The 15,825-nt window shown below is 40.2% G+C and overlaps 1 protein-coding gene across 3 annotated transcripts in view; it reads right to left on the minus strand.

Moving 5' to 3' along the window:
* Positions 1-5,019: 5,019 nt before the first annotated feature.
* The window catches only part of FRMD6 (FERM domain containing 6), a 79,777-nt gene continuing 68,971 nt past the window's right edge, over positions 5,020-15,825 (minus strand). For 2 of the 3 annotated variants that reach the window (XM_060142669.1, XM_060142657.1), the window contains exons 11-14: positions 12,703-13,038; positions 11,925-12,056; positions 10,006-10,097; positions 5,020-7,995 (exon numbers count right to left, since the gene is read on the minus strand). In XM_060142669.1, the coding sequence (XP_059998652.1) occupies positions 7,711-7,995; positions 10,006-10,097; positions 11,925-12,056; positions 12,703-13,038 (845 nt within the window). In that variant the 3' untranslated portion in view covers positions 5,020-7,710. The remainder of the gene's footprint in view (positions 7,996-10,005; positions 10,098-11,924; positions 12,057-12,702; positions 13,039-15,825) is intronic. The other variant, XM_060142663.1, reaches the window with a different exon arrangement.

Below are 15,825 nucleotides of genomic sequence, written 5' to 3' on the forward strand. Positions count from 1 at the left end.
ACAGCCTGTGGGCTAAATGCAGCCTGCTGCCTGTTTTGTAAATAAAGTTTTACTGGAACTCAGCCATGCTCATTTGTTTACATACTGTCCGTGGCTGCTTTCACACTACAATGGCAGAGTTGAGAAGTTGCAAAGCAGGCCATATGGCCCACAAAGCCTGAAGTATTTATTTGGCTCTTTACAGAAAAAAGTTGCCAATCCTTGCATCAGCATTATCAATAACAGGACTTCTATAGTGTGTTTTGCAGCTAGAAAAGTAAATACGTTCTTGCTGGGTCTATTATTTCAAAAAATTCTTCACTATTCCTTGTAAATGTCTTTGGGTGAATTTTACATTTAATTGATTGTTGATATGGTTGGGTTTAAAAGTACCAGTTTTCTATTTGTTTTTTACTTGTCCTAGTACTTCTTTGTCCCTTTTTTCCTATTTGTCTGCCTTCTTTTGGGTTTAGTAATTTTTATTATTCTATTTTATCTTTCATGCTTTTATTTTGGTGGTTGCTTTAGAGTTTATAGGATATGCCTTTAGGCTATCATGATCCATCTTTAAATAATATTATACCACTTCAAATATAGTATAAGAAACTTACAACAGTATACTTTCATTCTTCTTTCCTGGTCTTTTCGCTATTGTGGTCATACAATTTACCTTTTACATGTTATAAACCCCATAACACATTGTTTTTAATTTTGCCTTAAATGGTCAATTATTTGTAAAATTTTCAATTAGCAATTATTTTCAATTATTTTTTTAGATCTAAAATATGAAAAAAAATTGTGTTTTATATTTAACCATATACTTACCATTTCTGGGGCTCTTCAGTGCCTGAAAGACTTCTGTTAACATTTCTTGTGCAGATCTGCTGGTGTTGAATTCTTTCAGCTTCTGTAAGCCTGAAAAAATTTTAATTTCATCTTCGTTTTTGAAAGAGACTTTTGCTGGGTACAGAATTCTAACTTGACAATACTTTTCTTTCAAAATTGAAAAAGGCTTACTTTTTACACTTTGTTAGGCAGGACCAGAACAACCTTTAGTCTTGGAAAATACCCTTCTGAGTACTTTACGAGATGCCCCATGTATCACAAGGTTTTTTCACTCTCACTGGTGGGAACACAAACTATTTCTGACCCTATGTAAGCTCCGGGGATGGTTTTGCCCCTTTCTCGTGGTTCTCTTCCCAGTCCTAGGTGCTTTCCTCAGATGTACATGCTGATTAAGTGCTCAGCTGAAAACTTGAGGGGAACCTTCTGCAGATCTCCAGAGAACGCTCCCTCCTTCTCCCCGCCCCCTGCTCTGTGCAGCTCTCTATTCTCTGGTACTCTGTCCCTTGAACTCTAGTTACCTTGGCATCCCCAAATTCTCCACTCTGCCTTCTCAGGGAGACCACTCTCCCCTCCTTTTGGCCTGGAAATGCTCTCCAGGCAGTAAGCTGGGGCAGTGATAAGGTTCATCTATTTCTCTCCTTTTGGGGCTTAACACTACTGCATTAGCTGTTGTTGAATGTATAAAAAACATTTTCATGCATATTTTTGGGTTTTTAGCTGTTTAAGGTGAGAGGGTAAAACTGGTTCTGATTACCCCCTCATGGTTAAAATGTTTCATTTGGGATTTTGATTGGAACTGATGGAAAAAATTGACACATATTGAGTCTTTCCTTTTAGGAACATGGTATATTTATTTAGGCCTTCTTTTAATGTCTCCAGTGGATTTTATGGTCTTCCACATTTATATTGATGTTGCATTTAAAGGCCCCAGTATAGGCTCCTTATATTCTCTCTTATAGCACCTTATTTATACCCTGTAGCAAATCAGGGATAGAATCTAAGACCCCGGGGCTTCTGCTTTGCCGGGAAGCTCTTACACCCATCCACTTCCTCCCATTCCTGTAGATCAGAAGGAGAGGGCCTCTGACTTGACCGTAGGTGTTGGCTTCATTCCAGCTGACTCTTTCATGATGGCAGACCAAGGTTGAGCAGCTCTGAACTAGGGCCTCGGGTGTGCATGTGAAAACACTAGAAGCACCCTTCATGGAACCCCATGGTAGAAACTGGCTTAGAGCCACTTCATTTTGGCATGGTTTGCCTGAAGCTTTGTTTCCACGTTTACGTATAGCTGGGTATGAATGTACTCTGAGAAGAACCTGAAGACTGAACTATTGGTCTTCTGGGGGGCGCTATCATCTCCATGTGTTTGTGGGGTCACTCCACTTACCTTATTTATACACTGGGCCTCTTCTTTGATAGATAATTACTAATGCACAGAAAAAAAAATCATCTCTAATAATCTCTCTGGGATAAACAGGCATTTGTGGGCTAGTTAGCGAAGTTTGGGATGTGTATTCTAAATATTAAACAACCAATTTGGGAGCAAACTTGCAACATAATTCCTTCCTAAGCTGGCAGAAATCTACCTCTTGCCATAATGACAGTAATAAATTGAAGAGACCTTAACTGACTACGGTTGACACCAGATGGGTAAACACCCATCCTAAGTAATGAGTTGGTTAATTATACCAGTGCCATGTTAATAGACCTTCCATTAATCTCTTGAGAGTATATGACTCCATCACCTACAATGGCTTGTAGCATCTAAGCAGGACTTTTCAGAGCTCAGGCTCCTCCATTAAGACAAAATGTATGTCTTAAGAATCAAAGGGTTGGGTGGAATTTAGCTTACTATTTTCATTACACCTCTGTGTGGGGATCAACTTGTATAAAGCATCAGAGAAATGATGAGGCAAATCAAACAGCGACAGGGAGGAGATTTTAAAATATTTTACTGGTACTCACATAACCGCCACCCTCATACTTAGCCAGACTTGGTCATATTTATGTAACACCCAGATCTCTAGTATGTGGGTGCATTCAGACTTTCTGAAACAGTGAGTTCAGTGCCTCACTCTCTGACAGTTATGTTGGCGAACAGAAAACAATGCCACTCTCACAAAATGCAACGCACCTGGACACTCTGGAGACCCAACCCATCCCACGTGTGGATCACTCTAGTTCAGGAGCAGATTACTGGTTGGTCCATATTGCTTGGGCTCACCTAATGACTACTAGGTTATAACCCTGATGCACGTAAGCATCACTTGCAAAACTTTTACTGGCACCATGCCCACCGCAGACAAAATAGATCAGCAGCTCTGGTCTGGGCCCCAGGCATTGTTCTCTATCATTCTAATGTGCAGCCAGGGTTGAGAACCACTGCTGGAGACTAGAGTAGTTGAAGCCATTGTGCCAATTTTCAAAGTATTCATGCAGAGTATATTTTAATTCATAATATAAAGCAGTAATGAACTCTTTAGTTCTCTCAAGATTATTGACAAGTATGGCAAAATTCCCTATTTCTCCAGTTTTTAGCTTTGGAGGTGACCACGTTGTGTGTGTGTGTGTATGTCTGTGAGACAATCCTGCTATTCTGCTTCCTACGTAGCTTTTGCATCTCTTCCTTTGCCTCCCTGCTGCCACATCCTTAGTTCAAATCGTCGTCTCTCTAGTCTTGCTGCTCCCTCCCCACCCCTACCTGCACTGTTCCCATTATTTCTCTCAAACTCCAAACACATCTTTCTTCAATGGCTCGCTGCTGTCCAGACACTCAGTGTCTTCACCTGGGCATCCAAAGCCTCTCGTGAGTAGGCTGGGGGGATCATTACTTGAACCAAAGGGTCCCTCGCAAGTCCTGAATGAGCACTGTTGTCCCCAGCTTCTAAGCCCCTGCCTGGACAGCTTGTACCTCACCCATCCTGCCAGAAGTCCCCATTCAAGGCTCTTCTGAATAAAAGCTTCTCTGATCTTGCCACCTCCCACTCCCAGCTCCTAGGTCTTCACTGCCTATGTCAAAGCAACATCTGATTACGCCTTGTGTCTGGCAGATAGTGGGTGCTCCAAAAAAAACAGTGAACAAATAAACTCCATTTATCACAGTATCAAAATTGTAAGTTTGTCTTTCCTATTAGATACTGAGCTTTCTCTGAGAACACTGGGTAACGTGGTGTATGTAGTAGAAAAAGCAAAGTCTTTGGAGACGAATTTATGTTGAAAACTCTGCTCTATCACTTACTAGTGACAGGATCTTGGGCAAATTGAACTGCTTCCTCAGCTGCAAAATGAGGGTGATGACACCTTGAAGGGCTGTGAGGATTAGCCGTGACTTGTATGGTACCAGACACATAGTAGGTGCCCATATATTTCCTCCCCTTGCCTCCAACTGACATAACTTACCAGATACTCTGCAAAATTCATGGACAACACCTTGCTAGAAAGCTTCTGCTTTGTACCTTATGCTTCCAAATGACCAAATGACTCAATTCTATAAAAGTTAAATGTTTGTTAGAAGACTTGAGAACCCTCTTCTCTCCCACCCTAGTCATCAGGGGCATATTATACCCATTACCTTATTTAATCCCCAACAGTCCTTTGAATTATTCCTGTTTTACACCCGAGAAAGCTGGAGCAAAGACAAGACAATGGGTTCTCCTTTAGGAGCAGGGCTCTATACTTTATGTCATGTTGCTCTCACATTTGGTCTTGTGAATGCATGCTTTTAAGTGCAATCACTCATTATTCTGAAATTAGAACCAATATTCCAATAATGTCTGTTGAATGGGTAAAAGTTAAAGTAGCTATTTTATTATTATTAAAATATTATTATATTTTAAGGAGAGTCCTTTCAGCCCCACACTTTGGGACTGAATAGTGGCTGACTGCCACACCCTCTCAGACGGAGCCTCTTGGAGCCTTGGTTCCTTCATCCCTAACTTGAGAAGAATAATAGTACCTGCCTTATAGGAATACAAGGATTCAATGAGTTAACACGTGAGCTTCTAACACACGTGGAGCGGGATGTGGCACATGGCAGGGCTCAGCATCGGCTATTAGCATCATCTCCACAAGGGCCATTTTGCTCAGAATTCTACCAGGTTGTCCTTTAATGTGCTCTATTATAGGAAAGAAGAACAAAAAGAGAACACTCACTCTTGCATAACTGAGAACTCAATTTAAAAAAGGCACTTTAAAGACAAATAAAAAGTAACTTTATTGACTGCTAATCTTACCATGAAATTCCTATAAGAATAATTACAAAATAATGCAGTTTTTTTTTTCACACACTTTTGGTATCACCTTGATATGATGATCCTTTCACAGAAAGGATTATTTACAGTTTATGTAGATATAAAGTTCATTGTTGCAAATACAAATGTAGATGTATAGGGGCAATATATACCAAATTGGTATACTGACTAGCAATGGATATTAACAAATGCAGAATAAATAACAGCTTTATACTTCTCCTTTTTTATTTTTAAAACAATTTCCAAATACAAAAATGTAGATATTCAAAATGGATTTTCACATACCTATATATAATTCTGCTGCAAACAGTGGATCAAAAAGCAAAAATGTCCTTAGCATGTTTCATTTTTGAAAACCCACAAGACTATTCATAAATGCAATTAGAAAGAGGGTGTGCAAAACCACCAACGATGCTGGAAAAACCCTAAAGACCTGATTCTGTTTGAAGTAGAGAGAAAATAAAGTATAAAGCACTATGTACTTAATTAAATATATTTTTTCTTAATGTTTAAACAAGAAACACTAGGAGCTAAGGAAATGTACCACATTATGAGCTGGGCTCTTTAGAGTCAAACTTCATCAGGATTTGTCTCTTAAGCATCTGTAAGAAATGGTGGATTATTTAATGACATAAGTAAAATAGTCATTAGATGATCCTTTCATACTTTCATCTTTTTATACAAAGACTGAGATACTTTTATACATTCTGATACCTGAAACTTTGGTTCTTTCAAACATTTCATAAAAGCAAAATCATTTCATGACTATAGAGTGTCATAGAGTTTTTTTCCTTTTAAAGTGTCAAGTTAAGCCAATTTGACCAGGCTTGTGTGTACACACTGCCCTGTCACGTCCACGGCGGGGGCACGCTAGGGACAGTACAGGTGGAGTTTGTTCTCGTTCTCCATGTGTTTATAATACTGACTCCCATCCATGGGGAACCCTGCAGGTGCTGCCGTACCCTAAGTCTATTTCTTTGTTACCTGAAAACTTAATTTTGTATAAAAATATGACTGTTTCTTTAGAAAATAATACAGTTTTTTTTAATAAAACCTGGTAGATAGAAAAAATGGTATATCAAAATATGGTAAACAAATGTTGTAAAATATGAAATCATTAAAAACATCTCATAGAAAGACATTGTGCTAAAGTACTTTCCTGAAGTGTGAGCAACACTGTTACTGTACATCTAAAGGTTACTAAGTTCAATCTCCTGACTTGGTTTCATTATATATCCTAACAGCAGTGGCAGTAACTGTCTTAAAAATGGTTCTTTCTCAAACACTAACATTTTCTGTATACTTCAAAATTAATGAAAAAGATATCCTCTGGATCGGTGGTTTTCAATCCTGTTACATACTAGCTCCATCTGGAAACTTTAAAAGAAAAGGCAATTCCACCTGGGTCTCACCGCAAGAGACTGATTTAATTCATCCAAGGTGGGACCCAGACATTGTTATTTTTTTAAAGCTCCCCAGATAATTCTATGATGCAACCAGGGTTGAGAACTATGGCAAAAGACACATGAGAAAACAGTCGTTCTTAACTCTGTATCTATCAACTGATTGTCTGTAGGCATCATTCATTTGATGACATATCCTCTTTACCAAACAAGAAAGACCATGTATATGAGATAGTCATGGGAGCCAAAATGAAAAGTTAGTAAGCTTTAAATACATATAAACACACACAGTCTCATATATTTACATATGTATAACATGTACGTATAGTTAGGGTATTTTGGTTAAGCAGAAACCAGCATGACCATACTTTGCTCTTGATTTAAAAAAAAAAAAATCCACCAAGTACAGACATATTTTAAGACATTTCCATAGTTTTAACAGAAACTGGTTTTGGAAACTCCACAAAATTCATTATGGCATGAACACAACTGATCCGTTACTTGGACAAGGGGCTCAGCTGAGTCCTAGAGCCTTCTGGAAGAGCAGGAGGATGACGTGGCACTGACCAGGTGTGAAGGAGTCACAAGGCATCACGGCATGCATGGTCTTTTGGTTATTGCTTGACTCACGTCTTCTTGGCCCTCGGCTGCCCTTCTGGTGGAGGCATCTTTGGCGTGCTGGATTTTGACTGCTTCGTTCGTGTTCACTTTGGTACAGCCCCAGTGGGGTGGCAATGGCTCTGAGTAGGTGACGGTCTCTCTACTAAAAAATGAGAGCCTCTTCTCTCTCTCTTCCCTCCAACCACCGGCATTTCATGACGGAGTGGTAAAAAAATGTACAAGCAAACAAAGGAACCCAACAACATCTTTCACATGATAAAAAAAAAAAAAGTGTTGTTACATGTAACTGAACTGGGAAACAAAACAATGAACAAACACACCACAGTTGGATATTCTGAAGGCTTGGTAACCAGTAAAGCACATTTCCTTCCAAAGGATCAGTGAACTTCTGGGCACTTGTCTTGTGTACATTCTCTGCAGTCCTTTTACTTCTGTGTAATACTTAAAGTGCAACTGTCCCTCAGCTTTTATTTCTGTCGCAAATATTATAAAGAAAGAGCTATGTCTGGGGTGAAGAAAATATGGCACAGTAATAGGTAAAGAAAGAACCCATGGCTTTCACAGCCTCTATCGAACAGCAGGCTGTCTGTACAGCTGCACATAGACGTCCTTTATACAACAAACTCTGGAACTTCATCATGGGTGAGATCCAGAGAAAAGTATTTGCTGGTTCTTTTGACTGGAAAAGCATCTTGGATGTTGACACACTGCTGAGCCAAGCAGCTGCTGCAATAGAGGCCTTCCTCATCTAGTTCATGGCCACACCCAAAGGTATAACTCTGAGCAGTGTCCTGACACAGCCCCGCAATGCGCAAAAAGTCTTTCTGATACAGTCTGATGTCATCGAGGCTCAAGCTATGTCGATCGGTGGAAGTCTTTGGCTTTCGACATATAGTCTACAAGACAAGAGAAGGTTGAAACAACTTTAAGAGCATAGACTAAAGCGAAAGTTTAGCACTATTTGCCTTGTACAGACAGAAGCTGCAAAATCATAAAAGGTTAAGGAATCCTTATATGTTAGGAAGTGGTTTCCAGTCTGTGGTTTGTGGGCCCTGAGGCCCTGTGGAGCAAAGCGTCACTACCACCACCACCAAATAATAGCAGCTAGCATTTACTGAGCCCTTATTGTGTGCTAGACCCTAGAATTCGTTTAATCTTCCCATCAGTCTGTGAGCCAGGTGCTATTATTCTCCCCCCTCTACAGATGAATAACCCAAGGCACAGGGAAGTCAGTGCAATGTGAATCCAACTGTCTCTAGCATCTCAGAAATCAAGCAGTTATCTTAAAATCAGGTTGCAGAGGTAAAGATACTGTTTCTCGGTTTTTCCATGAGGATATGGCAATTCAGCACGGCAACACTCTCATGCTGAGGTCTGTTATTCTTTTAATAAGAAATGGGAAAACAAACCAATTATTACTCAAGAAACACAGTTTAAAAAACTATTTTTTCAAAAGCCACAATTCTTGGGTAGAAAAATAACACGAAGTGCTCTTGGTATAGCAAGTTGGGAGACGGCCCCAGGATAAAGAGGTGGGCTCCCGAACACTGCAAGAGGTCACACTCTGACAAATGCTCCACACAGCAGGTAGCAGACTTTTAGAACTCATTATCCCAAGAGGTGGTTCCAGCTGAAAATGTAAGTAGGTTAAAAAATGGTTCCAAAAAAAAAAAAAAAAAAATGGTTCCAATAATTACATGAATGGAAGATCCTTAATGGTTACTTAATGAAAAGAGGCATTATAGTTCTAATCTACTTTTGCGGCTGAAACCACAAAGGCCAGCCTTGTTAGAATAAGATATCATTTTTGCTGGAGGAAAAAGTAACAGGAAGAAAGAACAGAGCCTGAGCTCAACAACATTTTCTTGGAAGGGTCAGGTCCGAGAGCCTCCTGAAGATGACGATCCTTGTACTGACGTCTTCTGAGGCTCCACCGAAATTTCACATAGAATTCATCAGGTCATCGCCACAAAGCATCAAGGCAGGCACACGAATGCTCTTCCCATCTGGTAGATGTGGAAGCTGATCCTTCGCTGTGCCCCACAAACGTTCATGTACAGTAAGAGCTAACGCTGACTGGCAGGGCTGGGGTGCAAACCCAGTTAGTTTGACCCTATAGCTTGTAGTCCTAATCATCATGCTACATGTGCTGCAATAAATATCACTCATTGGAGTTTCCAGAAGAATATTTAATAAAATGTCACGTTCACATTATGGTTACTTAAATGGAAAAGAAAAAAAGGACAAATGAGAAAAAAGGGAAGAAAGAGAGAAAAATATAGGAGGCAAAGATTGCCAGAATGCAAGAGAAAGAAAGAAAAGAGGAACACACGTAGAAGGAAAAAAACAAAAGAGACAGAGCATCCAAGTGCTTCCCTGGAGACAGAGGTGAATATCAGCAGTAGATTATATCTAAATGCTGCAATGGTGTATTTTAATTTATCTATATCTTCTGATAGTTTAATAGTTTAACCAGTGATCATGGGTTATCAAATGCTCTAGCTTAGCATAGTTTGATTCAATCTGAATGGAATAATTAGAGTGTGGAAACATTTCTACCGCAACACACCTGACGAGAAAATTACTCTCCCAGTTGTTGAGATCAACACACACACACATACACACACCAGAATTAACCTGAAGCCTGAAGACTAGAGGCTTCCCACCCACATAAAGTATGAAACAAAGTACATAGTTCATCCAAATAAAAACCCAACTCAAAGATAAACAGAACTAGAAAATAAATGGACATAAATTCAGACGAAAACTAGAATGTATGTATCTACTAGGAATCATTTCATTAAGGTTTTAAATTTCTGCTCATTTATGTAATTATAAATGTACGTTCCTATTTAAAATTTTCTATACCTTCAGCTGCTGATTTAAAATTTCAATCCCTTCCATACCTGTGGGAGAGAATCAGTACTCTGGCCTCGAAGTTTGACCACCGTCTCTGAGGAGCTGGAGGTGGAAGAACCAATTTCTTTCACAATCAACCCTAAAGTGAAACGCAGAGGAAAACGAGTGAAGACTTCAAATTATTCATCCCTCTTGCCACTCATCTGACATATACTGCTACCAAGAAGGAAAGGGCAACTATTAACCACTGCCCACACATCTCACTGTGGCCCTTTGGTGGCAGATGACCGGGGGGATCACATTCTCTCCTTGTGCTGCAGTGAATAGGAGGAGTGGGATACATGTGGGGTTAGAGCACAGGACGGAGGTTAGAAACTGCATTTCCTAAAATAAACTTTTAATTAAGCTATTTATGATGCAGTTAGGAATGAACACAAAGGCTGAAGGTGCAAAGCAATCTCTTTACTGTATCTCCTAAAGCTCCCCCCACTCTCCACACAACACTGACTTTGAATTTAACCTGGACACAGCCTCTAGGTCTGGCTCTACTTCGACAAGCAGTGGGTAAGTGCAGGGCTCGGGCCTCCTCTGGAGTCACACAGATCTGGGTGGGAACTGGGTTCAGGTAAGTTAAGGAGCTGTGTGTCCTGGCCAGTGTCTGTGTGTCCTTGTGTCTGTCTGCACCTCTTATAAATGGCGCTGAGCCTAGCACCCATCTGACTAAAGAGCAAACGCCCACAAAGGGCTAGGTCCAGGACCAGCATATGGAACACACTGTGTTCCGGAGGCTCCTCTTGGCCAGCGGGAACACCGTGGCACAGGCCTCCTGCAGCAGATGCCACTGGTGAGACACCAAAATGGGAGGCCACGGTGAGAAGTCAGTTCTGGGGCTCTGAGGTCAACAGAGCTCCTCATCACCCCAGTGCTCGGGGAACCTGATAATTCAGAAACAGAAATCCAGGGGCTGACACTTCCCTAAGTGACTGTGGCATGGGAAAAAAGCACCCAGGAAAAAAGTTTCAGAAGGTAAAATTGTCAATGCGAACTGGAGATGTAAGTGAAGACCACTCATATTTTTCTTGCAAACAGATGGAGCAAGTGAATAGGTCAGGCCCCAGAGCCCTAAGGCTAAATGGCTTAAGTACATTTCTACCTGATAAAAAAAGAACCTTGAGTAAGTAATGTGATTGTTATTCAGCCACTGCTAGTAACCTACAGAAATGACTTTTTGTATTCTATCTCTTTAGAAGGGTCTCATAATAATTCAGTGTCTAGAATGTATTGTTTGATGATTAGTTCAATTAAAAAATGATATATGTACATTCTTGGTTTACATGTAGACAGTTTAAATTATTCTCAGATGACACTCATGTTTTGGGGGTTGGTACAAAGTGCTTGAGTAGAAGATCGTTCTCTAGAAAGCTCCTTATCTTCTAAAAAGCCTTAAACTTTTGAGTCAATCTTCATAGGAAGAAGATGTGGACTAGTGCACTGGTTGGCACTGGGTATGGTTCCTTTTGAATTTCCTTGTAAATGTGCCCTTTTCTGCCTATAAATAATTTGCTCCAAAACCCAGAACCAGCACTAGAAAACTCAGTATCAAGCCTGGTGCTCAGAACACTGAACAGACTCCTGCCAAACTTCCACAAGAATGAAGGACAGAGCAGTACACTACGTCACTACTCAATCTTAGCTCCATGTTTTTAAAACAATGGGCTCAAACTGTAGAGATTTTGGCAAACTGGGATGATGCAAAGAAGAAAATAAAAACATCCATAACCCCATCATCCAGAGAAAAGGCTATTAATATTTTATGTATATTTTGTCACATACATGTAAACATTTTTATAATTTGAGATCGTACTATCTAAACAATTTGTACTGTTTTTCTTACCTAGGTTTCTTACATTATTAAGTATCCTCTGAACCCACTAGCTAAGGAGAGGACCTTCCCGAGGGAGCTCACCAGAGTGTCCATTCAGCTTCCGAGACAGGAGCATGTCCTCTGTGATGTAGATGCACATGTCTGGGCTGACTTCCAGGGACTCTTCATTCATCCTCTCCAGGTCCCTGGGGTCGTCAACCAACATCTCTATTTCTGACAAAGAAAGAAAAGACATTTAGTGACCTAAGGGGAAATGGCCACTGTAATTCATAGCCACACCTTGAGGGAGGTTATTTAATTATTCATATTTAAAAATAAATCTGCTAATGAGACTCCACAACAGGAAACTCTAGCGACAACTCTCAACTAGATGCTGCTTCTCTTCTCCACAGGACTGCTGTGTTACCTACAAGTCTGCTAATGCCATGATTTGACTGTCAACAAGGACAGAATGAGTAGTGCATGAAGCTCCCCATCACCCATGGCTGCCTTCTCTCAGAGCATTTAGCAACTTGATTTGATATCCACGTGAATTCTATAGTAAGCACACGTATGTTCTGCAGTTTCCCTTAATGGAATCAGTGTATCTTTTCCCCAAACCTGAATGCTACAGCAATTATTTGAAACAGAAAAATAAAAAAGATGCACACAAGTACTAAGTTTGGCTGATACAGGCTATAGGTCTGATCGTATCTTATGCCTTAACACAGGTTTAAGCAGCCAAATGCTGTTTCTTTCTTCTCTATTACTACATCAATTCTACAGAAACAATAATGCGAAAAAACTGGAAGAGAAAAAGCAGAGCATCCCAGACGACAGGTCAGCACTGTTAGCTCGGAGGGCCTGGGGGGCAGGTTACCATCGTCCTGCAAATCCTCCTCCAGCCGGTCCTTGCCGCCACTCTCCACCCCGGAGGTGTGGGAGCTGCCGTGGCTGGTCATGGAGCTGCAGGTTTTCAGCTTGCGGTGGATGGCGCTGCCGGGGTAGGCATCTTCGGGGCCCGCGTCCCGGACCTTGGTGTCAGCCTCGATGCCCGAGGTGTGAGAGCTGCTGTGGCTGGCGGTGGAGTGACGGGACAGGCGCTTATGCTTCATGCTGCCCGCGCTGCTCCCGCTGGCCCGGGACCGCTTCTCCAGCTGGTCCATGTCGAGGTCCAGGTTGTCGCTGATGTAAGATTCCCGGTACTGCTTCTTCTCTGTGTGGTGAGGAAGACAGCTCGTCATTATATTCAACCAAGGCAGAAGGAACAGCTGATTAGCGGGGGTCAAGCCAAGAACAAGTACAATTTCACATTCAGAAGTGAGTGAGTGGAAAGTGCTCATAATTCTGATAGGAGCTCAATTTAAGAAGACTGCAAAATGAACAAAAACCAGTACCATAGATATGAGGCGAGTATTTAACTACTCAAAGAGTTTTAAAGCTTCAAACACCTTAGAAGAATGCTACTCAAAGTGTAAGATGGCAGATCACTTCTTGTCTGCAAACTGTTATTGGTCCACAGTGGAATAAGTTCAGGAATTGAGAATAAACATTTAGAAACTTTTAGAGTGATCTGACATTGCCAGGACATCCACGAATGTGATTTTGAGCTTTGCAAAAGTATCGGTCCACAGTGGATTAGAAGTTTTTAAAAATCTGGTCCTTCCCCACAGATAATTTCAAAAGAACTGCTACAGAAACAGTTCAATAAATCTACTTATGCTAATTGCCTTTCATTTGATTTGTTCATCTGTTCAATTTGGGCCATTGTTAGCTTAGCTCTAGCTGTTGAAGACAATTTAAAATAAAATTATTCTTCTGAGAATTCCTTTCAAAAAATTCTAGAATTTAGATTTTCATGGATGAAGATTGCTTTTCTCCATTTAGGCTGAATCAGTGAGGTTTTACCATCTATTAAGAACACAGAGTAATCACTACTGGTTTGATAATTTATACTCATGTAGCCTCTGATTGATAAAACTGTTCTTTGATTTAACATGTCAGTACACCTCTTTAACGTAGCTAAGACACAATATTGGAAAGTCCCTTTTATCGAATGCTAAACTAACCATTACATAAAGGCACAAAGTTACAACTGAGCTACAGGTGTACAACTGATAGAAACTGTGCTTCAAGTCAGAAATTTAAAACCAAGAAATAGTTAAACTGCCTTGTATCTTTAATACTGATGAGAAATAACACATTAGAACAATGTTAAAAATGGAGAGTGCATTTGGGGAATGTTAAATTGATATTATTTCAGAAACTGCTGACTACTAGACTAATTGGGTTCTCAAGGGCCTGTTAATGGATTTAATTGTATTGTGTCTTGGTTAAGTAAAAATACTTGCACTCTTGATGTTTGAATCCAGCTCTGAAGTATAATCACCACAGGCTTCCCCAGAGAGGGAATGAACATCAGCAGGAAGAGAAAATATGCATTCCAGGATGCAAAATGGAAAAAATGCTTGGAGAAGGCTGTGTGTACATTTCTGGGCTTCAGCCCTTTCATGTCAATTCTAAGGAATCGAGCTGAAACACACAAAGGTGAGTGTGTGTAGCCACACAGAGGCAGACTGGAACCAGACATCAGAGCCTAACACACACCATCACTGCAACAAAAGTACATCCACCTACAGCCCATTTTTTAGGGTTAGACTGGGTTCTAATGATTTCCTATTTTCTGAAGGCAACAGGAGTTAAGATGAAGATGAAGAACTAAAGGGGTTTGCAAAATTCTCATACTTTCTATTCACTGTAGTTTCAATACAATAGCCATGTTGCCCTTGGAAGGGTGGAAAGTGAAGAGAAAAAGTAAAAATAAAAAGTCCTATATGGTGTTCGAGTTCTAAGACAATTGAGAATTGTGGATCTAATAATTTAAAAGCTTTTCTGTCTCTTTACAAATAGCCCTTTTACTCCCAAATTTCTTGTAGATTTGGAATCAACTACAGTTATTCTATACTCATAAGCATAGTCACTAGAAGACAAGCACTTTGCCAACTTGTTTTCTATCTAATAGGAGCCTAGCATGAATTACTTCCTGTCAATGTGTCAGCGCAGCCTTGGTGTTCCATGTGCTGGCTTCTATTCCTGTCATCGTGCTTTATCTCTTAGACCCTCTGCAAACATTTAAGAAGCTTCATACCAATCGGTTACAAAATGAGGGAAACGCTGAAATAATTCTGAAATTTATTCTAAGAGATGCAAAATGCAACCTCTCACCCCCTAGTAATCACTGGTGTCAACAGGGCAAATCATCAATGTGTCAGTGTTCTATTTATTCCCTCTACTGTAAAAGCCCACAGACCACCAAGTTTTTCATATGTTATTTTGTAATATAATGCAGTCAATGTGCCCTCTTGACACAGACCTAAGAATAAGCCCTAGCTATTGAATAAAGTTGAGGTGAAAAAAATTTTTAAAGACAGAAAGCATTTTTTATCCATCTGTTCTAAATACCGTAAGATTCTTGTGATCATTTTTACTATAAAATGAGAAAATAGTGTTTCAGACAAGGTGACTCTAGATGAAATTTAATTAAGAAAAATATAGATTCTTTTCATGCTGTGATTTTTGGCTAATGTTAATAGCTTTTTTTGTTTAAAATGATGGAGTCCTTAAGTGTGGGTGAGATAAATGGATTCAGGCCAAGGTAAGTCCAAAGAAACTGTTTCAGGTTTTCTTCAGATCTGGAGGGATTTCTAAGCAGAGAAAACTAAAGATGTAAAGGAAAAAAAGCCATCCCCGCAAAATCTATCTATATGTATCCACGTAAAAGATCCAATCTGCACCTTTATCATTCCCTCACTGCCCCTACTCACATAAGCTCCCAAATGCACTTGGTGCTATGCTTGATAACAGACAAAGCCCTCCCCTCTTAACTTGACATTCTATGTAATTTTGCTTTAGAATCTGTAGGCGACGTCCGTTAATTCTTTCAGGCTCTAAGGGGCTCCCGTTAAGGTCACCTAAACAAGAATTTACTAAAATGCTGCTGGCA

The sequence above is a fragment of the Lagenorhynchus albirostris genome, chromosome 1, assembly GCF_949774975.1.
Source record: "Lagenorhynchus albirostris chromosome 1, mLagAlb1.1, whole genome shotgun sequence".
Lineage (NCBI taxonomy): Eukaryota > Metazoa > Chordata > Mammalia > Artiodactyla > Delphinidae > Lagenorhynchus > Lagenorhynchus albirostris.